This window comes from Dasypus novemcinctus, chromosome 6, assembly GCF_030445035.2.
Source record: "Dasypus novemcinctus isolate mDasNov1 chromosome 6, mDasNov1.1.hap2, whole genome shotgun sequence".
Lineage (NCBI taxonomy): Eukaryota > Metazoa > Chordata > Mammalia > Cingulata > Dasypodidae > Dasypus > Dasypus novemcinctus.
Window position 1 is genome coordinate 50,795,429 of NC_080678.1, and position 22,365 is coordinate 50,817,793.

Here is a 22,365-nt window from a genome sequence, read left to right on the forward strand (position 1 = left end):
CTCCAAGGCCCCTTGCTTCTTTTTCCTGGCTCCCAGAGTAGAGAAGATGCTGTGAGCTTTGGCTCAGGGCATTAGGCATTGGAGAGAAGGGACAATGAGAAACTGGAAGAGGAAGATAAGGAAGCCTTCCTACAAGGGATTTTAAAATGAAAGAAGGGCTTAAAATGGGGAGAACGTTATGGAAAAGAAGCCCCATTTTCTCACCATAGTAACAGTACCCACTAGTGATCTTTCTCTCTCTCTCTTTCTCTCTCTCTCTCTCCCTCTCCCTCTCTCTCTCCCTCTCCCTCTCCTTCTCCTTCTCTCTCTCTCTCTCTTTCACACACACACACACAGCCCCTTCACAGTGGGATAGGGGATAAACTGTCCTCAAACTTCCACCTCTTCTGTGTCATCTGGGAACAAAGGTGTGGCCCTTGCAGCCAGGGAGACTTGAGAGGCAACAACACTAGTTTGCATCTCTGTCTTATGAGCTGGTTTAAAAGTGGAAGAAAAGGAGAACACTTAAAGCAAGCTTCCCAAGGGTGACCTCACATCTTAGGAAGAAGGAACGCTATCTCTTGGCCCAGCTGCAGCGTTTTGCTCTGGTGGAAAGAACTTCCTGATCAAGAGTAAAAACAATAAGGGCTTGAAAGCCACCACGAAACTTCTCTTACTACTGTCAAGTAGGAAATAAAGCAAAATGTCACCCTTTCTCAATGGTTTTCCCTGGGTTCCAGTAATTTTATCTGGTTCCATAGAATAAGATCCTTTTGCATGGATTTTCTAAGTTTTTGCTACAAGGATGAAATAATCCTGCCCTTCCTCTCTAAAGTGGCTGATCTTCTCCCAAGGGAACCTTGAAACAATATTGCTCTTTGTGTTTTAAATTCGAAGTGGAGTGTTAATTCCTAGAGGGACTAAAATTGTTTTAGTGAAAAACAAGAGTGAGTGGTGACATGAAAAAACTTTTTCCTGGAGGTTCTTGTTTTATTTCCAATAAAATGTGCACAAATGCATTATTTATTATTATTATGATTGTTTTCCTAGCCCAGTAGTCTTTTTTAGCATGTAGTCTATTAAGTTGCAATAGCAAATTCTTGGTCTATTTCTCTGTAGTTTGTAGCAGATTACAATGGACAAGATAATTTCTTACAACGCGTGGGACAGAATGGCTTAAAGAATCCGGAGAAGGAGTCCACTGTCAACAGCATCTTTCAGATCATCAGGAGCTGCAGTAGGAGCCTGGAGCCTGAGGAAGAAGACAGACCCAGTGAAGGGAACAGTTCTAGGAAAAATTCCTTCAAAGATAAAACCCGATGGCAGTAAGTTTTACATTTTAGAAGGAAGGATGCTCATTTCTTCTTTTTCCTTGTTGATTAGTCTTTTCTTTTTTTTTTTTTTTTTTTTGCTTTGTTGATTTTCTTTATTATAGATTTGTTTTACATTAATATGTATGATTGACATTTTAATTTTCTTTTTTTTTTTTTAATTTTTTTATTTTTTATTGACTTTGTAATAATATTACATTAAAAATATATATGTGAGGTCCCATTCAACCCCACCCCCCCACCCCTCCTCTCCCCCCCCCCAACAACACTCGTTCCCATCATCATGACACATCCATTGGATTTGGTAAGTACATCTTTGGGCACCTCTACACCTCATATACATTGGTTCACATCATGGCCCATACTCTCCTCTATTCCATCATGTAGGCCCTGTGAGGATTTACAATGTCCGGTGATTACCTCTGAAGCACCATCCAGGGCAGCTCCATGTCCCGAAGACGCCTCCACCTCTCATCTCTTCCTGCCTTTCCCCATACCCTTTGTCCATTATGTCCACTTTTCCCAATCCAATGCCACCTCTTCTATGTGGACACTGGATTGGTTGTGTCCATTGCACCTTTATGTCAAGAGGAGGCTCAGATTCCACCTGGATGCTGGATGCAATCCTCCCATTTTCAGTTGTAATCACTCTAGGCTCCATGGTGTGGTGGTTGTCCTTCTTCACCTCCATCTTAGCTGAGTGTGGTAAGTCCAATAAATCAGATTGTAGGTGCTGGAGTCTTGATTAGTCTTTTCTATTCCTTAGGTTAGTTTCAGGTAGACACCTAATTGAGAACCCACCACCTTTTTCATTAAAGCACACTTTTTTATGTTCAAACTTTACCAATTATGAGTAAGAATTTACCTTTTAATTGGGCATCTTTGTTTAAAATTTTCTTGCCTTCTGTTAACCCTAAAAATTTAGGACTACCTTACCAATTTTTAAAACTTAGAAAATTAAATTTCAGAATTAGAACCACGGTCTTTTATTTATTTCTTAGCTTCTGTAATTGTGGCTTTCAGTAATCACTGGGTGGGGGGAGCAGGTATTAGAATATGTTTAAATCAAATATACTGATTTAGTAGACCTGGGATGGTACCCAGATATCAGTATTTTTTAGAAGCTCCCCCACCCCCAGTCTCTGAATAATTCTAAATCAGATGGTTCAAATATCTCAGTTTAAGAAACACTGTTCTGTGGACTAAAGTTAACCATCTGTGGCTTTGTAATTGCTCAGTTGTTACAATTGCTGTTCATCAGAAGAGTCTAGCCAGACACCCTTACCCACAACCAAAGTAGAAGTGCAAAAATCAGTGGTCTTAGAGCATACCTCACATTCCTTTGAGGCCCTTTATTGCAGTAAAGCCAAACCTCAACTGACCAGAAAGAGCCTGGCCCAGCAGGAGGAATCATTTAGGACCATCCAAAATCCATAGGTCTACCAAGAGGTTCTATGTATAGTCAGCACTGTTTAGGCGGTCATTGCAGTTGTCTTGGAATCTTTGTACGTGTGTGTTTCTGAGATGTTGCTATTTGTTTTCCAAAGTCATTTCTTGGTTGTCTGAATGTGTGTGCGTCTGCAGTGGGAAGGGTAAGAATGTTTTTAGAAAATAATTTCAAACCATGTCTTGTAGTTACAGTGCTAGATACTTAGAAGCTATTGTGAACACAGAAATGAATGTGTTGTGGCTGAATCCCTGATACTGTTATATTCTACCTAAATTCCAGGTTTCCTCAAAATCTTTGGGCTTTCTTCCAAACCTAGCAGCTTCCTATTTCATCCTCCCATGGTGGGTCCAGGTTAACTGGACTGCCTTTACACGTTGTATCAGCCATAAAGCTCAAATGTCTCATAAGGACCTTTTACAATTCTTTTCTTTAAAAAAAAAAAAAAGTTTATCTCAAATGCAAGGTCATTTGAAAGTTTCCTCAATAGTAGTACACTTTCAAAGCACAGTTTTAAATGGTCCTAGGTGATTGCTGACACTAGTAGCAATCCATAGAGAAAGACCATCTACAACTAAGCATGTGTCTGCATATGAAGCAACTCCTGTACCCCCATATGTATAGATATATATATATATATCTTTTCTTCCACAAAGGATTTCATAGGTGCTTATAGGAATAAATATGAGTAATTGAGTACATTAGGAAAAAAGAGGAAATAAGGATAGGGAAAAAATAAAACATACGGAAATGTATACTGTACAGTCCAGGACAGTGACTAAAGTTTGTTCTGAGCTTCTTAGTGGCTAAAGGAAAGAGGAACTCACAGTTAATTATAAGTTTTGCAGTATTTATAAGAAAAATCAAACAGGTATTCAGAAGCATATATTTTCCTGATCTTACGGAAATTTCTTCCTTAAACCCTGCCATAAAGGATACCTCATCCCTAAGTAGATAAAATAATGAATTTCATATAACTCTTTTTTATAACAATCTTCATTTGGGATCATGTGTGTGTATACATGTTGTAATTAAAGATATCAACTTTTCTAAACTACTCCTAGGATTGATAGTTTTGATCGAGACCTAGACTTTGTGCTTTCTACCTGTTCTCTTGTCTTCTCCCTAATCATTTTCTCACCTACTTCTTAAGAACATTTCTCTCCCACTTCCCTTTTCTCAGACTTCTGAAAACACTCTTTGAAGGGAAAAAAAAGCAAACACAAAAATGCATTATTTCTTTTACAAAATCTGTGAAGTCTTATTGAAATCCTTACATTGAAACAGCAGAAACTTTTGTACCCAAGTACCAGTAATAGGTTCCTTACCCCACAGGTGACTGCTACTCTGAAAGAAATGTCTGAACACACAAGACAGGGAGCAGGGATGATAAAATTCACTGAAACCAGGTCAACAAGCACTGTTTCTGGAACCATCTTCCAGGCCTTGATCCAGAGTCCTGCTTATTAAAATGTCTAGCACAGAGACATGTGTAGCAAAGGAATTTCCAGATCCTGCAGCCCATAGGAACCATGTTTTATTAATTTGGCTGAAGCAAAGATTCTGCAAACAACAAACTCCAGTCCCTGTTCCTGTGAAACTTGGACACCATTTTCCTAGAGAAGCAATATTTGTATGGGTGACTTTAGAGCACTTTTAAAACAAACACTGACCTGAAAGTTTCACATATATATTATTTAATCCTGACAACAATTCCATTTTACTCAGGATTTGACAACTAGCGGTACCGGGATTTAAACTCAGGAAGGCTCATTCTAAAGTCCACACACTACCCAGATTTTTTCATAATGCCTGCATTTTTTTTTAAACTGGAAATAGTTGCAGCAAGTCCTTTGGAAAAAGTATGGATTTTATTCTTCCTAGAAAGATTAAATTTGTTTATCACTTGATGATTCATGTTTAAATAATCCTATTAAATGATACTTTCCTTCTATTTTCATTCCTTGGTTCTCACCTTAAAACAATGACCTAAGTTTGACAAAGTAGTTTCTTCATTACCAAACATCTTTAATCTTTGATCAGTTTTATTTGGTCCCTAAATGACTCTTAAAGTTCTGCTTTATTCATTCTTGTAAACCCACAGAAACTTGTCTCCTGGAGAATCAGACACATAAATGCATAAAAGTCACTATATCATCTAAAAGACAAAAACTACTAGTTTCCTGCCTGAAATGAATTTATTTCATTACAAGCAATCATCATTCATTACAAGCAATTGTTTATTTTGGATATTAGTCCCTGGAAGAATGCCTTTTTAAAAGAATTACTAGCATCTGGCATTAGTTCTTTCTCTGCTATAAAATAGAAACTGACACCAAGAAGACAGTGCCTCTCGCACTTACATCATCTCTAAACAGCAGAAACAGGCTCCAGAAAACCTTGTAATTTTTCTTTCCAGACAACTCTTTTTCATAATGCCTGTAGATTTTTTACTGGAAAATATTTGATTTAGTTCAGAACTCAAATTAAATGGAATATGGGAAACACCATTTCTCTTATTGAATTAAAATCAAAAGTTCTACGTCCAGATTCACTTGCTACACTTCATGGGTACCGAAGAACACCAGTTGAATCCTTTTTGCTCTTTAAAAAAAAAAAAGAAGTATAATGTGGAAAATGTGGAGTTGGTCCAAAATAAGGTAATAAAAAAAAGATTAAAGGGCTTGAAAATGGCTGAAACCAGGTCAACAAGCACTGTTTCTGGAACCATCTTCCAGGTCCCTCTATTGGAATATCTGGGCTGGTATGGCCTAGAGGAGAAAATAGAGTGGGAAAGATGAAACATCACTCTTCCTATATTTCATTTATTAGTGAATTTTACTGATTCAGATGCTGGGCTAAATAAGACATGTATTTTCTTATTTGATCTTCACTATAACTCTGTGAGATAGGCATTATCATTTTGCTATTTAACAGGTAAGTAAATTAAGTATGGGGAGGTTGAGTGCTTTGACCAAGATCACACAGCAAATAGGTGGTAAAGCTGAAAATTAAACCCACATTGACTCCAAAGGTTGTGTCCTTAACTACCATGACATGTATATGTGAAGCAGTTGTGTAAGAGGCGTACACATTTGTTTTCCATTGTTAGAACAATTTAAGACGAATAGGGCTAAGTTAGACAAAATGATTATCTTTCTTTTTTTCATTTTTATTATGAAATATAACATTAAGGAAAGTTGATAACAACATTGCTAATATAATTAACAGCATGAAATTGTATACTAGAAAGTGGTTAAAATGGGAAATTCTATGTTGTATATATGTCACCACAATAAAAATTTTAAACATAGAAAAGTGCATAAAATATAATGTATTTTCGCCTAGCACTCAGATCTTGGTTTCTTCTACCATTTTTCAATAAAAGGACCCAGGGCTGCTTAGAGAAACAGCTGATTCTAGAACTGGGGCAGAAAATATACAAGATGGGCCTAGAGCATCTTGTAGTGCCTGAAAGTAAAGGAGTGCTCAAACAAAAACATAAAGATGGCACTATGTCAAAAAGACACAGAAGCTGGCTGAAAGAGCTCCTAATGACCATAGCTGGAAAAATTTGAGCAAATAAATAAAGTGGTATAGGATTATAACCCAAAATATGAAATAAATGAGTCCATACCGATATAAATAAATGACTGAAAAAATAAACAAATGGTGAAAAAGAGGCAAAGCTCCTATGCAGAAGAATTCCAAATTACTTATGTAGATGCTTCTCCATCAAGGAAGTGGGATATAATTCCCCACTCCTTAAGAGTGAGCTGGGCATAGTGACTTCCTTCCGAAGAGAACAGTATGGGAAAAAGGGAGAAAAGGAGTTTGTTACACTGGAGAAACCTGTCAAATGCAAGGTGTTCAAGTTTGACATCAACAGTAGTTAAGTCATAGTGATACTATGTACAATTAATATAATGTGACGTGAATGGCACTTTACCTCTGTGGCCTTCCTCCTAAAAACTTATAATCTCAGTCTGTTTAAGAGGAAAATATCAGACAAATCTCAGTTGAAGAACACTCTACAAAATACCTGACCAGGACTCCTCAAAACTGTCAAAATCTTTAAAAACATGGAATGTCTGAGAAGCAATCACAGCCAAGAGGAGTCTCAGGAGACAAGACAACTAAATGTACTGTGGTATCCTGAATGGGATGCTAGAATAAAGAATACCACTTAATATCTAAGGAAATCAGAATAAAGTATAGACTTTAATTAATAACTATGTATCAATATAGGTTCATGAGTTCTGACAAATATACCATACTAAGGTAGGATGTTAATAATAGGTGGAACTGGGTATGAAGTATATAGGAACTCTCTACACTGTCTCTATATTATCACAATTTCTCAATAAACCTAAGACAATTCTAAAATTAAAAGTATATATGAATAATATGTATTTGAATAATTATTGGTGATAGTACATCTAACTATCACCCAAGAGGGAAAAAATTGCCAGTTCCCAGACTCCCCTCTTGGTATGCATCTCAATTCTGTCACCAGTTTTCCCACTAGAGAAATATGCTATTATGAATTTTGTGGTAATAATAGTCTGCTTTTCTTTATTGCTTTACCACTAACATGCATTCCTAAACAATATAGTTTAGTTTTGTCTGATTTTGAAGTTCAAATAAGTATAATCATGCAGTATTATTATATTGTGTGTCTTGCTTCTTTCATGCACCATTATGTTAATAAGATTTGTCTGTGTTGTTGCATGTGGCTAGCTATTGCTTGTTCATTTTCATTGCTGTACAGAATCACATTGTATGAAAACACCAAAATTTATGTACATATTTTGTTATTGCTGGACATTTGGATGGTATCCAGATTGGAGCTCTGAAAAGGATTTTCTGACCATAAAATCTATGAGACACTAAAAATCGATGTCCTCTTATAGCCTTCTGTTTTTTTTAAGAATGTCAATTTGTGTGAGGCAAGGAAGAAGAATGCTGGTTTTTGAAAGCAGGAGGGGGAGGCACCTTGGCTGGGGAACAGGATCCAAATAGGGGATATTCCAAGAAGCTCCTGCCTTGCTGAGACAGTGTACTGCCCAAGAGCCTCAGGATGGTCGATGGGAACATTCCTTCCCAGAGATACATGGACCAGCCTGGAAACCAGCACCTTCTCCGTTTTATCTACCTCATATTTATCTACAACAGTAATGTCTGTGGACGGAACAACAGAAACCTTGATCTTGCTAACTCCTCATATTGTGTCAGAGAGAATGAGTCTCCTTAGGCACATTCCTCTCGATGGGACCAGATAAAAAGGAGACAATAAGGTCTTCCTTGCCTTTCCTGCAGGATTTCCTGGCCCTTATGATCTGGGTTCCTGACTCAGCAAAGGGAACTTGCTAAATTTTCCAAGCAGACATGCCCTTTATGTGTACATGCACTTAAACTGCATGCATACACCCACATACACACACAGTGAGAATCTAAGGTCAAGTCAAGGTGAGGTGTTCTCACTAATCTGGCCACAGATAACTATACAGTCATACCTTGGTACTCGACTAATTTGATATTCAACACATTTTCATGTGAAAATTTTGTCCCGGTACTTGTCGTTTGTTTGGTACTTAGGTTTTGTTGTTGTTTTTTGTTTTTGTTTTTTTATTTATTCCCTCCCCTTACCCCCATTGTCTGCTTTCTGTGTCCATACGCTGTGTGTTCTTCTGTGTCTGCTTGTATTCTCATTAGGCGACTCTGGGAACCAATCCTGGGATCTTCCAGAGTAGGAGAGAGGCGATTATTCTCTTTCGCCACTTCAACTCCCTGTTCTGCTATGTCTTCGTATTTTTTCTCCTCTATGTGTGTTGTTGCATAATCATGCTGTGCCAGCTCTCAGCATTAGCCAGCACTCCTGTGTGGGACAGCATCCCAGCATGGGCTGGCATTCCACGTGGACAAACTTGCCGTGAGGGCCAGCTTGCCCTCACCAGGAGGCCCTGGGCATTGAACCCTGGACCTCCTATGTGGTAGACAGGAGCCCAGTTGGCTGAGCCACATCCGTTTCTCTGTTTGGTACTCATATTTAAGCTATAACTTGGTGTTGGTTGCCCAGTGACTCACTGCTCTTTCCAGCCAAAACAAAGAGTCACGCTTTAGTCATGCGGTAGCTCTTGCCCTGTGCATATCCCACTGCGGTCTTATCTTTGCTTCTGTGGTCATTTTGTGTATATTTGTGGTTTTTTTCTTATCATGGGTCCTAAGAAAATGAGCAGTGATAGGGCTGAGCAGAAAAGAAAACTACTTCACATCACCACTGAGCGAAAAAAAGAAGCAGTAGGTAAATTTGAGAGAGTTATTCACATTACTGATCTTGCTAGGGAATACGGTATGCCTAGAAAAATGGTCCCCGCCATCAAGAATAAAGAAGCGATAAAAAAGGGCGATGTTCTGAAAGAATTAAAGCAGTAACAAAGCAGCATTCCCAAACACTCCAGGAAGTTGAAAAGCTTTCATTAATTTAGGTAAACAATAAGCAGTTAGCAGGCAAGTTTATCAGAAGCCATGATATGTGAAAAAGCACACACGTTATATGCCAGTCTTTTGAAAAACAAACCAGAGTGATAAGAGTGTTGGAGTTTTTAAGCACAGCCATGGCTGGTCTGATCATTTTAAAAAGAGAACTGGCATGCATAATGTGAGGCATGACAAGGCAGTGAGTGCTAATAAAAAAGGCTGCTAATGGCAGCGGACTTGGTCCAGTGGTTAGGGCGTCCGTCTACCACATGGAAGGTCTGCGGTTCAAACCCTGGGCCTCCTTGACCCGTGTGGAGCTGGCCCATGCACAGTGCTGATGCGTAGGGGAGCCCCACGCTCAAGGAATGCGCCCCATAAGGGAGAGAGCCGCCCAGCACGAAAGAAAGTGCAGCCTGCCCAGGAATGGCACCGCACACACGGAGAGCTGACACAAGATGACTCAACGAAAGAAACACAGATTCCTGTGCCGCTAACAACAACAGAAGTGGACAAAGAAGACGCAGCAAATAAACACAGAAAACAGACAACCGGGGTGGTGGGGAGGGGGAGAGAAATAAATAAATCTTTTTTAAAAAAAGGCTGATAATGAATTCGTCGGTGAATTTCAGGACTATGCAGAGACTGAGGGTTTTATTTCCAACCAAGTTTTTAACTGTGATGAGACCAGAGTTTTTTTTGGGAGAAAGTGCCGAATAAAACCTACATCACAGAAGAGGAGAAGGCATTACCAGACCACAAACCATTGACAGACACGCTCACTCTATTGTGTGGGAATGCTAGTGGGGACTTAAAACCCAAGCCTCTGCTAATCTGTCATAGTGAAAACCCGCAAGTTTTCAAGAAGCATAACGTGATAAAAAGCAAACTCCATGTGATCTGGAGGGCAAACAGCACAACTTGGGTCATGAGGCAATTTTTCACCAAGTAGATAAATGAAGCGTTTCGTCCCACAGTGAAAAAAAATTTTTTCTGGAGAAAGTTTTGCCTCTGAAAGCTCCTATTTTTGGACAATGTGCCTGCCCACCCTCCAGCTTGGAGGATGACTTCCTGGAGGAGTTCAGCTTCATCACTGTAAGGTTTATGCCCCCCAACACTACTCCTCTCATCCAGCCCATGGACCAGGAGGTCATTTCAGGCTTTAAAATGCTGTACACAAAGGTGTTTTTCCAGGGGTGCTTTGAGATCACCTCCAACATCCAGTTGACCCTCACAGAATACTGGAAGGAACATTTCAATATCCTGCACTGCCTTAACCTTATTGATAAGGCCTGGAACAAAGTCTCCTGTAGGACAATGAATTCAGCCTGGAAGAATTTGTTGCCAGAACCTGTGACTCAGAAAGATATCGAAAGGTTTGAAGCTGACCCCAAGCCTGCAGATACAGGGTACAGTTGTGCAGGATATCGTATCTTTGGGCCAATCCATGGGTCTGGAGGTCAATGCTGCTGATGTTGAGGAGTTAGTAGAAGAACATGGTGAAGATCTCAGCACTGAGGAGCTGCAGGAACTACAGAAGGAGCAGCAAAAAGAGGGGGCTAAAGATATCGTCAGGTGAAAAGGAGATAGGGAGGATGTCCCCAGGTCCTTGATAAATGTGTGCAAAATGGGCAGAAGTTCAAAACTTTGTGGAGAAGTACCATCCGGACAAAGCTCTGACAAGAAGACATGAATTTATTGGATGACCAAACAAGCTCACACTTTCAAGGAATTCTGAAAAGAAGACAGAAGCAGTCCTCATTGGATAAGTTTTGTTTGTTTGTTTGTTTGTTTGTTTTATAAGTTTTTAGTGAAGGTAATAAAGAGTGTGTCAGAGCCTGTGGTGCAAGTTGAAAAAAAGCAGAAAAGAGAAAGAACACCTGAAGTGCAAGTGCCCAATGTTCTCTCCTTCCAACAACACTCTATGTGACCTCTCCTCCTCACCACTCTTCTCCACCATCCCATTAGGCCATGGACTCTTCTTAGTTCAGGGAAAGTGAAATTTTTATTTTATTTATTCTAAGTATTTATTAATGTTTAGATTTACTTCTCATGTAAAGTAATAATATATACAACCCTATCTTTGTACATACTGCCTTAAAAATGTGCATTGTCTTTGGTTCGGAAACACATTAAATTTATTTACATTATTCCTTTTGTGAAAAATTTGTTTGGTATTCATTGTGCCTCCTGGAACCAATTAACGATGAATACCAAGATACTACTGTACATCACAATGACTGTCTTTAATTTTATTTTACTCTTAACAGAAGTATTCCTAAGACCAGCCTGATAAATCTTGTTTTCTTCTATTTCAGTCCCAGTATATTCAGCTCATGACTTGTTTGTGATTTAAGTAGAAGGCAGACATAAGAAGTTTCACAAGCCCTAGAGTCAGACAGATCAGAATCCCACCTGGGTCAGGCCTCTTCTGAGCTGGGTAACCCTGAGCAAGTTACTTCTCCCTTCTGAACCTCAGTTTCCTCTTAGTTTAAGAGAAAAAAAAAAGTTAAATTTCACAGGTAGGTTGGATTAAGTGTAAAAGTGTATGTAAAGTATTTAACTCAGTTCCTGACACAAGAAGAAAAACAAATATGATGGTTGCTGTTGATAATAAAAATATAATAACTGATCTATTAGTGTCTTCCCTTATGCTTACGGTTTTAGAATACAAATATAAAAATCTGCTCTCTGATTTTTAGCATTTTATATTTCCTATTCTGATTTGAATTCATAATAGGATAAAAAATGAAGCCCAGTGTCAGTGAATGGTGTTTTGGGTTGTTCCCACTTCTGATTATAGGACAGGCCAAATTTGTGTGTCTTTCTACCAGGTTTATTATTGGAGATTTATTGGATTCAGAAAATGACATCTTTGAGGAGTCCAAAGAAAGGGACCCTCGTGGAACAGAAGAGCCACAGAAGGTCTTTGCCCATGGGACGGAGCTCATTCCTTGGTACGTGCTGTCCATTCGAGCTGATGTGCACCAGTTTCTGCTGCAGGGGGCCACGGTCATCCACTATGATCAGGACATGCATCTTTCTGCCCGCTGCTTCCTCCAGCTGCAGCCTGACAATAGCACCTTGACCTGGATAAAGCCCTCCACTGCCTCCCAAACCAGTGCTAAAGCAAAATTTGGTGTGCTTAGTAACACAGCTGAGCCTGGGAAATTCCCACTACTGGGCAATGCTGGACTAAGTGGACTGGCAGAGGGTGTCTTGGATTTGTTTTCAGTGAAGGCCGTGTACATGGGACACCCTGGCATTGATATTCCCATCGTGTGTGCTCAGAACAAACTGGGCAGCATGCTCCTTTCCGAGACTGGCGTGACACTGCTCTACGGGCTTCACACCACGGACAATAGGTTATTGCACTTTGTGGCACCAAAGCACACAGCCAAAATGCTCTTCAGTGGATTGTTGGCGCTCACTAGAGCCGTGAGAAAGATGAGGAGGTTCCCTGACCAGAGACAGCAGTGGCTACGGAAACAGTACGTCAGCCTCTATCAGGTAAGGGGCGCAGCCATCACTTATTCCTTGGTAGCATAATTCTCAGGAACACACATTCTGCAACCAGACTTCCTGGGCTCATGCGCCCAGCACTGCCACTACATGACCTTGAGTGACTATTACTTAATTTCTGGGTGCCTTCCTTTTCTTAGCTATAGAATGGGAATAAGTATACCTAGTCACAGTGTGGTTGTGAGTTTAAATGAGTTAACATGTGTAACACACTCAGAATAATGTCTGGCTCATAGTAGGTTCTATTATTATGTACGAAAACAGTGATTCTGACCGTTTGTAGTACTCACATCTGGAAAGAAAAGTATTATACTTTTAAAATACTTTTAAAAATATTTTCCCTTAATCAAGATTTCAACTGGAGAGCATTATAATCTGAATATTTATATAATAACTAACTGATGCCTTGGAAGCCTTCACTTTGAAAACAAATCCTGATTTATCAACTAACATCCTCAGTGAATCTTTAACTTACTATATATTGCTGCATAACTGTAAAACTTCTAAAGTTATAGGAAACTTTCCCATATGTGGGATAACTCATCCAAGTTTTTTCTAACAAGCGTTTTAACAGCCCTTTGTAGGCAGTTTTTGGTGCCCATTATTAATATGTATCAATAAAATTGATTTGTTAAAAAAGAGAGTAATTGAAAATTAGGTCCTCTTTATCCAGCATGTGAATTATCAATTATATTGTCTTTAATTCACATGTGGCTTTTTGTGACTTAATAACTGACACTCCAGACTTATGGGTAGAAGTATTAACCATTTTTTAATGAAGAAATCTCTGCCGCTACTTACTTAAAGCATGTTGCACTGAGTTTCCATATGAGAAGGAGCTAGCATAACCTACTGTCTCCCTCTTGAGTGTTTTTGCTGCTCATATCATCATAATATGTGTGGTATTCTGAGTGCCATCAGCTCTCTATCTTTGAATTTCAGCCACTCTAGAGGATGATAGCCCAACTATTTGAGGTGCTATGAGAACCTTCAAAGTTAATTTCAAGCATGCCACATGCCCTCTTTTTTAAGTCAGGTTGTCCCAAACAGCAAATCAAATGAAAATGTATCTGGAGTGATGCAATAACAGACAAATAGAACTTGATTTTACTTAATAGATTCATGCACACATCCCCAAATTTTCCTACAGTGGTAGTATCAGAACATAACCTCCAAAACGGGGAAGGGATTTTTTTTTTATCCCAATTGAATGTGGTCCTGTTACAGCACATCACTGGAACTCAGCAGGGATGTGACCAGGACAACAGGGGACGTGATAAAATCCCCAATAGAGGATCCTGAGGGTTAGAAAACAACCATGTGGGTGGCCAGATGGTCATACTGCTGTGGCTGCCTGTGCTTGTCCACCCCTGGGGATTTACAGAGAGCCATTAACGCATCTAGTTCCTCATTACTCGCTGCTCCCTTATGTGTTCAGCCTGTGGTTGTTTCACAGGAGGATGGACGGTACGAAGGCCCAACCTTGGCTCAAGCTGTGGAGCTATTTGGTGGCCGACGATGGAGTACTCGAAATCCCAGCCCCGGGACATCAGCAAAGAGTGCTGAGAAGCCCAATGTGCAGAGAAACAACACCCTGGGTATAAGCACCACCAAGAAAAAGAAGAAAATGCTCATGAGGGTAGAGTGTCACTTGTTCATTAAGTATAAAACCCAGTTCTCTGGCATGATGAATGGTCTACATGTCCATAAGATACCTTAGGTCATTTGGTTTGGGAACAAGATGGGGTATGAAGCAAATGAAATACAGGGTTTACCATATACCTCCTGGGTGACAAGCCCATGCTATGAACTGAGTCAACACAAGAAAAAGACAGGGTCCATAGAGGGACCCAGACATATAAACACTATGCATTCTAAGAAAGAGTCATTGTCCAGTCATCTGCAAAGTGCTTTGGGAGGAGAGAGGAAGAAAATATAGATCTGAGAGACAGGCAAGGAAGGCTTCACAGAGAAATTGACAGACAGGTCTTGAAGGAGTTTACCAGGCAGAAAGAGAGGGGAATGTATCCCTGGCAGAGGGGACAGCATGGAGGCACAGAAGACTTGGCTTGTTTGAGAAAGGATAGGTGGTTCTGGGTGGCCAGAGCATGGACTCTGTGGTGGGCAAAGGAAGGGCCAAACAGGGACAGTGGAATCAGACTGTGGAGGTCTTAGTGGATCCAAATGCTATTTGTGGAACACAATTTTAATTATATTGGCCCAAATATAATAATAGGTTTTGCTTCATGGTCATCCAGAAAGAGTTCCATTGTTTGCATAAGTTAACACTCAAGCTGAACTTTATCTGTCTTCACAATTTTGTCTCTACACAGAGATTCCAGGGATTGTATCCCCTTCTCTGCCTCCCTCTCCTGAGGATGGCTGCCTTATAGCAAAGAACAAATACAATGATGTAACAAGAGAATACTGTGTCGGCCTTATGTAGGTCTTTGCTGGTTTGGCCAGGGGGAGGCAGCATTGAAGGTGAATAGAGAACTGCCTGGACTAAAGCAGTGATGGGAGAGAAATACAGGACAGAAGGCATTGTGAATATTCTATTCTCAGGGTGAGAGTGGGGAGGCAACTGACGATGAGATGGCGACCCGAAAAGCCAAAATGCACAAAGAGTGTCGAAGCCGTAGTGGTTCTGATCCTCAAGACGTTAATGACCAAGAAGAATCAGGTAAAGCAGGATTTTCACATCTGAGATAGTTGTTCTTATTTTTTTAATTTTGTGGGGAAAATAGATAACATTTAGTTTTAAATTTTGATCTAAGTATTGTGGACACACAACAAAACTCCTTATTTTGTTAAATAAACTTACCTTTGTTTCCAGTCAGATGGTAAAACCCAATTGGTATTTTTGCAGATAAAGTGTACTTGGAAGAAAATTCTCATTAACTAACTTGCGTTATTTAAAGGAAATATTATATGTACAAGATACAATTTGATGAATTAGGCCAGTGATTTTCAACCCTGGCTGGGATATTAGGGCTTTTAAAAATTATCTGCATGCCCTGGCCAAACTTCCCATCAATTTCATCAGACTTTCATATTTTTTAAGTCTCTCATAGGATTCAAATGTGTAGCCAGGTTGAGAGCCCACCAGTCTAGTCCATTCATTACAATTTTGTGGTGTTTCATGTATAGAAATTGGTTGCACAGATTGATTTGCCCAGACTTTAAGAGGCATCTTTGTTTTTATTTAATTTCTAAGTCATTGACTGTTTTGTGTCTTTCTCACAGAGGCAAATGCTATCATGAGTCCTCCTAACCCTCTCCCTTCCAGAAGAGCCCACTCCTTGACCACAGCTGGTTCACCTAATTTATCTGCTGGGACATCATCTCCCATCAGGCCAGTGTCTTCCCCGGTGCTGTCTTCGTCAAACAAGAGCCCGTCCAGGTGGGGCCTTAACATGATAAAACAGAAGAACCCTTCATGTCATTCAAGCCCGGGGAAGGGCATACTCTTCCAGTTGTCTGTGGGGAAACTAAAAAAAAAAACTAAAAAAAAAAACTTTTTAAAAATTGACTTAAAATTAAGTTGAAAACCTGAAAAATCAAAAATTTTTAAATGTTACTAATTTTCCTGATTTTATACTCCTTCCTTCTCATACTACTGTCATTGCTCTAATAATTTAAGAGACCAGCCCTCCAAAGGTTGAAAGCTATGAGTCTCTGAATTTGTGCTGTTCATAGATGAGCCACTAGCCATGTGTGGCTATTTAAATTTAATTGTAAATTAAATAAAATAAAATTAAATTAGAAATTCAGTTTCTCAGTCACAATAATGACATTTCAAGGGCTCTCCTAGTCAGAAGTGACTGTGGCAAACGTAAAAAAACAAAAAATCAAATTTCTTTACCTTATATTTTCAGACTATGAAGTAACCTGAGCAAATAAAATAGCCAGATAACTGTATTCAGGTGGCCCTTCCCTTTGTTTCAGTCATGAGCCAGAAAAAGAAAGAAAATGAGAGGAAAATCTTTTAAAATAAGGTACAGGTGGGAAGCAGATGTGGCTCAAGCGATTGGGCTTCCACCTACCACATAGGAGGTCCCGGGTTTGGTTCCCAGTGCTTCCTGGAGAAGGCAAGCTGTCATGGTAGGCAGGCATAGTGAGCTGACACAAGATGACACAACAAAGGAAAGACAGTGAGAGACACAACAAACCAGGGAGCTGAGGTGGCTCAGGTGAACAAGCACCTCTCTTCCATGTGGGAGGTCCGGGTTCAGTTTCTGGTGCCTCCTCAAGAGAAGATGAGCAGACACAGAGAGCACACAGTAAATGGATGTAGAGAGCAAACAGTGACCACAAACAACGAGGGGGAAGAAATTTTTAAAATTAAATTAAAAAAATAGGATAGAAGTAGAGAAACTAATGCAAAAGATGGAGAATTGTAGGTCCCAGTTACAGGGGAACAGGATCAATGCCCACTAAATTTTCTAAAAGAAAAAGAAAGTCAAGATAAGAAATATCAAGCCGAATACTGTTAAGGGAGGAAGCAAGAACGAGTCCTAAGTCTAGAAGGGAAAGAAAGAGTGAAAAAATAGTTTCCTAGAGTCAGAGGGAGATGGTTCCTACAGGTATCAGCTAAATCTAGGACTAGAATGAAGGAAGACATGGAATTTACTTGTTTAAATGCAAGCGATGAACCCACTTTTTCTGACCTTTTTCCTCTTTCTGGACCTCCGCCCCTGTTTATTCCCATAACATATTGGAGATCAAAAACCTATGCCTGCAAAGCTCTATAAATCTATCAATTTTTAATTTTCATTCATTACTAAAGAAGGTGACCTTCAGATGTCAATGCAAAATAATTTTCCATGAGTGAACAGTTAGTAAGCTTGAGGGTACATTGGGTATTCACTGCAGTGTTCCCTATACTTTCTTGTATATTTGAAATACTTCCAAAAAAAGTTTTTGAATCAAATACAAAAAGAAAGACCTTCAGCATGAAATTGATTAAAAACATAGTCAAAATATTTCTCATAATATTCTGTTATTGAACCAATGTAGAAAATACAAAATATATTGTGAAACAGCTAAACTGAATTTTTGACAAAGTTGACTGATATTTTTATATTGAATAGAAACAGCCTTGGCAGGTACAAAATATAATCCTACACAGAGTTGGCATCTTTCCACTGTTAATATTTTTCTGACTCACTTTTTCCATTAATACTAAAAGCCCTTCCCTGTTTTCATCTAGGATCTGGTTTAAAAAGGGGAAAAAAAGATAGACTGACAATCCAAGACTTTCTTCTTGGATAACATGTTTCTATAATTTTGAATAGAAGAAAAAATGCATTGTTTTCCATAGATTATGACTGAGTAATTTTGGAGTCTTTTTTAAAATAAGTTTTCTCCAGAAAAACTGAGCTTAATGAGTTTTTTTTTTTAATTGACCTGTAATTTCAAAGAACTGTTTTGGTTAGTAGAGAAATATTGATCTCCAGCCTTTTCCCTTATTAAATAGGCTGCAAATATGAAGTGATCTCAATATGTAATATGTTTTTTTCCTCTGACATATGTAGATCATTTTGAGAGGAATGTGAAGAGATCCCAGAAAACAGCCTCAACCTTAAGTAACTTATAGTCCATCTTTTTGCTCATACTGCTAATCAGAGAACGTGTGTTGGGGCAGAATGAGAACATTAGCCCACAGTTTGCCCATTAAGGCCATGTCTTTGTTTCAGTGCTTGGAGCAGCAGCAGCTGGCATGGGCGGATCAAAGGAGGAATGAAGGGGTTTCAGAACTTCATGGTTTCAGACAGTAACATGAGTTTTGTTGAATTCGTTGAGCTGTTCAAATCATTCAGGTACGACACACTTCCTCCCAGCTCTTTCTCCGCTCCACATTGTGACAATACTAAAGGTGGGGTGTTTCCCTCCCTCACTCAGTGTAAGGAGCCGGAAGGATCTGAAGGATATCTTCGACATCTACGCAGTGCCCTGCAACCGGTCAGGCTCAGAATCGGTTCCACTCTACACCAACCTGACAATTGATGAAAACACGAGTGGTCTTCAGCCTGACCTAGGTTTGTTTCACATTTTCAGATTTTCTTTTGAGAGATTCTTGTCTAAAGGTGAAGTCATCCATCTAATCACACAAACTCTCAGCCTTTCCCACATGATGTGCTGTTACCTGGAGAATGGTAAAGTGTTTAGAGAATTATTCAGAGTGCCATCTGGTGTCATGGGGATGGGGTGAAGTGGGTACTTTGGGCAAGGAAAATTCACTGAGTGGGCCTGTCCATGTATTCCAAGATACTTGACCAGAAGTGCTTTCCAGTCTTTCTGACAACTAAAAACACTTTCCCACCAACTTGCAAATGTTCACTAAGTAGGTAGTATAATTCCAGTTGAGATCTACCAAAAGCTTTTCCCTATCTCTAATCCCAGGAAGGCAGCAGCCAGCTCTTTTGACAAGGACATTCTTGAATGACCTCTGCAAAGCACTACTGTCTGAAAGTCCAGATGATTTTTCCTAATATGAAAGCAAAAATGTCTAGTTCTTCTAGCCTAATGACCACCAACTACCACCATTACCATCACCAATCATGAATATTTCTTTTTTTACCATCCATCCATTTTTAAAAAATTTATTGAAGTATATCACTCATACATAAACATACATAAACAATAAGCATATAATGATAGTTGTGAACTTACAAAACAAACATATACCATGTCATACAGGACTCTCATAACTCACCCTACTGTCAACACCTTACATTGTTGTTAAACCTTTTTAACTAATGATTAAAGAGCATTATCAAAATATTACTACTAACCAAAGTATTTTTCCTCCAACCAATCCTATTATTATTATCTTTATATCATTTTTATATGAACATACATAAACAATTAAGTGTATAGTAAAAGTTATGAACTTACAAAGCAAACATGCATAACGCCATACATCAACCCTCCACCAACACCTTGCATTGTGATGAGATGTTTGTTACAAACTATGAAAGAATATTGTCAAAATCTTACTACTAATTGTAGTCTTTACCTTACATTTGGTGTGTTTTCCCCCAACCCACCCTATTATTATTATTTTAAATATATTTTTTATGATAGAAGTTGTAAACTTTTAAAACAATCATGCACATGTGCAGAATTCCCAAACAATACTCTTCCATCAACACACCATAATGTGGCATGTCATTTGCTACAGATAAAATAATGTCATCTGATCATTACCATGTCCATGGTGTACATTTGGCTCACATTTTCCATACTGCCTCAGTATCAACACAGTATATCTTTCACATAGATACAAGAATACTGTATTATTATTACTAACCACAGTCCATAGGTCACTCCAGCTGTATTTTTCCCATGCTTCTCCACATTCCCAATACCCTGCAGTAGTGATATACATTTGTTCTAGCTAACAAAGGACATTCTTGCATCTGTACCATTAATCACAATTCTCATCTACCTCTTGGTTTACTATGCTATCCAGTTCCTAGATTATTCTTTAACATTCTCTCAATTGGCATTTACATAACTAGACAACCATTTTCAGTCACATCCCCATTTAGAAACTAGCTGTTACTCACTGTGTAACTTCCACTCTATACATTTCCACACTTTTACTGTAAAGCTGATTAAAACTTCTACATGCATTAAACATCAGTAGTCCACTCTGGCCTTCTTTTATCTCCTTTAAGAATCCACCACCTACCACCAGCTCTTGAAGATATTTTCCAATAATTTCTTCTGGAAGTTTTATGGTTCTTGCTTTTATTTTCAGTTTTTTTATCCATTTTGAGTTCATTTTTGGATATCCAACTCTTTCAGCACCATTTGTTGAATGGATTGTTCTACCCAAGCTGTGTGAATTTGACAGGCTAGTCAAAAATCACTTGACCATACCTGTGAGGGTCTGTTTCTGAACCATAAATTTGGTTCCATTGATCTATTGTGTCCGTCTTTAGGCCAGTACCATGCTATTTTTACCACTATAGGTAGGTATTGTGATATAAAGTCTGGAGATGAGGGTTAACTTTTTCTTTTTATTATGTTCTGGTTATTCAGGACTCCTTACCCTTCCAAATAAATTTGATGATCATGTTTCAATTTTTTCTTTAATGCTGGTGGAATTTTTATCGGGATTTCATTAAATCTGTATATCAAGTTGAGTAGAATTGACATCTTGATGATATTTAGTCTTCCAATCCATGAGCATGGAATGTTCTTCCAGTTATTTAGGGTTTTTTTAATTTGTTTTAACATTGAGTTGCAGTTTTCTGAATACAAGTGCTTTACATCATTGGTTAAGTTTATTCCTGACTATTGGAGTTTTATCTGTCATATTTTATTTTCAACACTCTTTTGATACTTTTAGTTACTTCTATTGATATAGTCTTCATTTCTAGACTCTCAACTAGGCCCCTCTTTCCTGTCTTTTCTTTTCAGGCTCTAGCACACCCTTTAGTATTTCCTGAAAATCAGGTCTCTTGCTTAGAAATTCTCTCAGTTTCTGTTTATCTGTGAATATTCTAATTTTGCCCTCATTTTTGAAGGACAGTCCTGCTGGATATAAGATTCTTGGCTATAAGTTTTTCTCTTGTATCATAAACATATCAGATCATTGTCTTCTTTCCTCCATGGTTTCTGGTGAGAAATCAGCACTTAATCTTATTGGATATCCCTTATATGTTATGCATTGCTTTTCTCTTGCTGCTCTCTTTGTCTTTGGCATTTGACATTCTAATGAGTATGTGTCTTGGAGTTGGTCTATTCAGATTTTTTCAGATGGGAGCACGTTGTGCTTCTTGGGCATGGATATCTGTCCTTCAATAGGGTTGGGAAATTTTCTACCGTTATTTCTTCAAATATTTCTTCTGCCCCTTTTCCCTTCTCTTCTCCTTTTGGGACACCCATGACATGTATGTTTGCAGAGCTTTTGCTGTCATTTAGTTCCCTGAGACCTTGTTCAATTTTTTCCATTTTCTTCATCTGTTCTTTTGTATTCACTTTCAGAGACCATTTCTTCAAGCTCACCAATCCTTTCTTCTGCCTCCTCAAATCTGCTATTATATGATTCCAATGTTTTTTGTTTGTTTGTTTGTTTGTTTGTTTATTTCTCTCCCCTTACCCGCCCCCCCCCCCGGTTGTCTGCTCTCTGTGTCCATTCACTGCATGTTCTTCTGTGACTGCTTCTGTCCTTATCAGCAGCACCGGGAACCTGTGTTTCTTTTTGTTGCATCATCTTGTTGTGTCAGCTCTCCATGTGTGTGGTGCCATTCTTAGGCAGGCTGCACTTTTGCACTGGGTGGCTCTCCTTATGGGGCGCACTCCTTGTGCGTGGGGCTTGTCTACGCAGGGGACACCCCTGTGTGGCATGGCACTCCTTGCATGCATCATCACTGCGCATGGGCCAGCTCCACGTAGGTCAAGGAGGCCCAGGGTTTGAACCACGGACCTCCCATGTGGTAGGCGGACACCCTATCCATTGGGCAAAGTCCACTTCCCTCCAATGTTTTTTTAATTTCATTTTTGCACCTTTCATTCCCATAAGATCTGCTATTTTTCTATGTATGCTTTCAAATTCTTCTTTGTGCTCATCCAATGTCTTTTTAATATACCTAC

The 22,365-nt window shown here is 39.1% G+C and overlaps 1 protein-coding gene across 7 annotated transcripts in view; it reads left to right on the forward strand.

Moving 5' to 3' along the window:
• PLCE1 (phospholipase C epsilon 1) overlaps window positions 1–22,365 on the forward strand; it is a 384,952-nt gene that overhangs the window by 292,777 nt on the left and 69,810 nt on the right. For all 7 annotated transcript variants that reach the window (XM_058298789.2, XM_058298793.2, XM_058298790.2 and 4 more), the window contains 7 exons: window positions 1,099–1,304; window positions 12,069–12,744; window positions 14,213–14,395; window positions 15,322–15,439; window positions 16,003–16,159; window positions 18,456–18,578; window positions 18,661–18,797. In XM_058298789.2, the coding sequence (XP_058154772.1) occupies window positions 1,099–1,304; window positions 12,069–12,744; window positions 14,213–14,395; window positions 15,322–15,439; window positions 16,003–16,159; window positions 18,456–18,578; window positions 18,661–18,797 (1,600 nt within the window). The remainder of the gene's footprint in view (window positions 1–1,098; window positions 1,305–12,068; window positions 12,745–14,212; window positions 14,396–15,321; window positions 15,440–16,002; window positions 16,160–18,455; window positions 18,579–18,660; window positions 18,798–22,365) is intronic.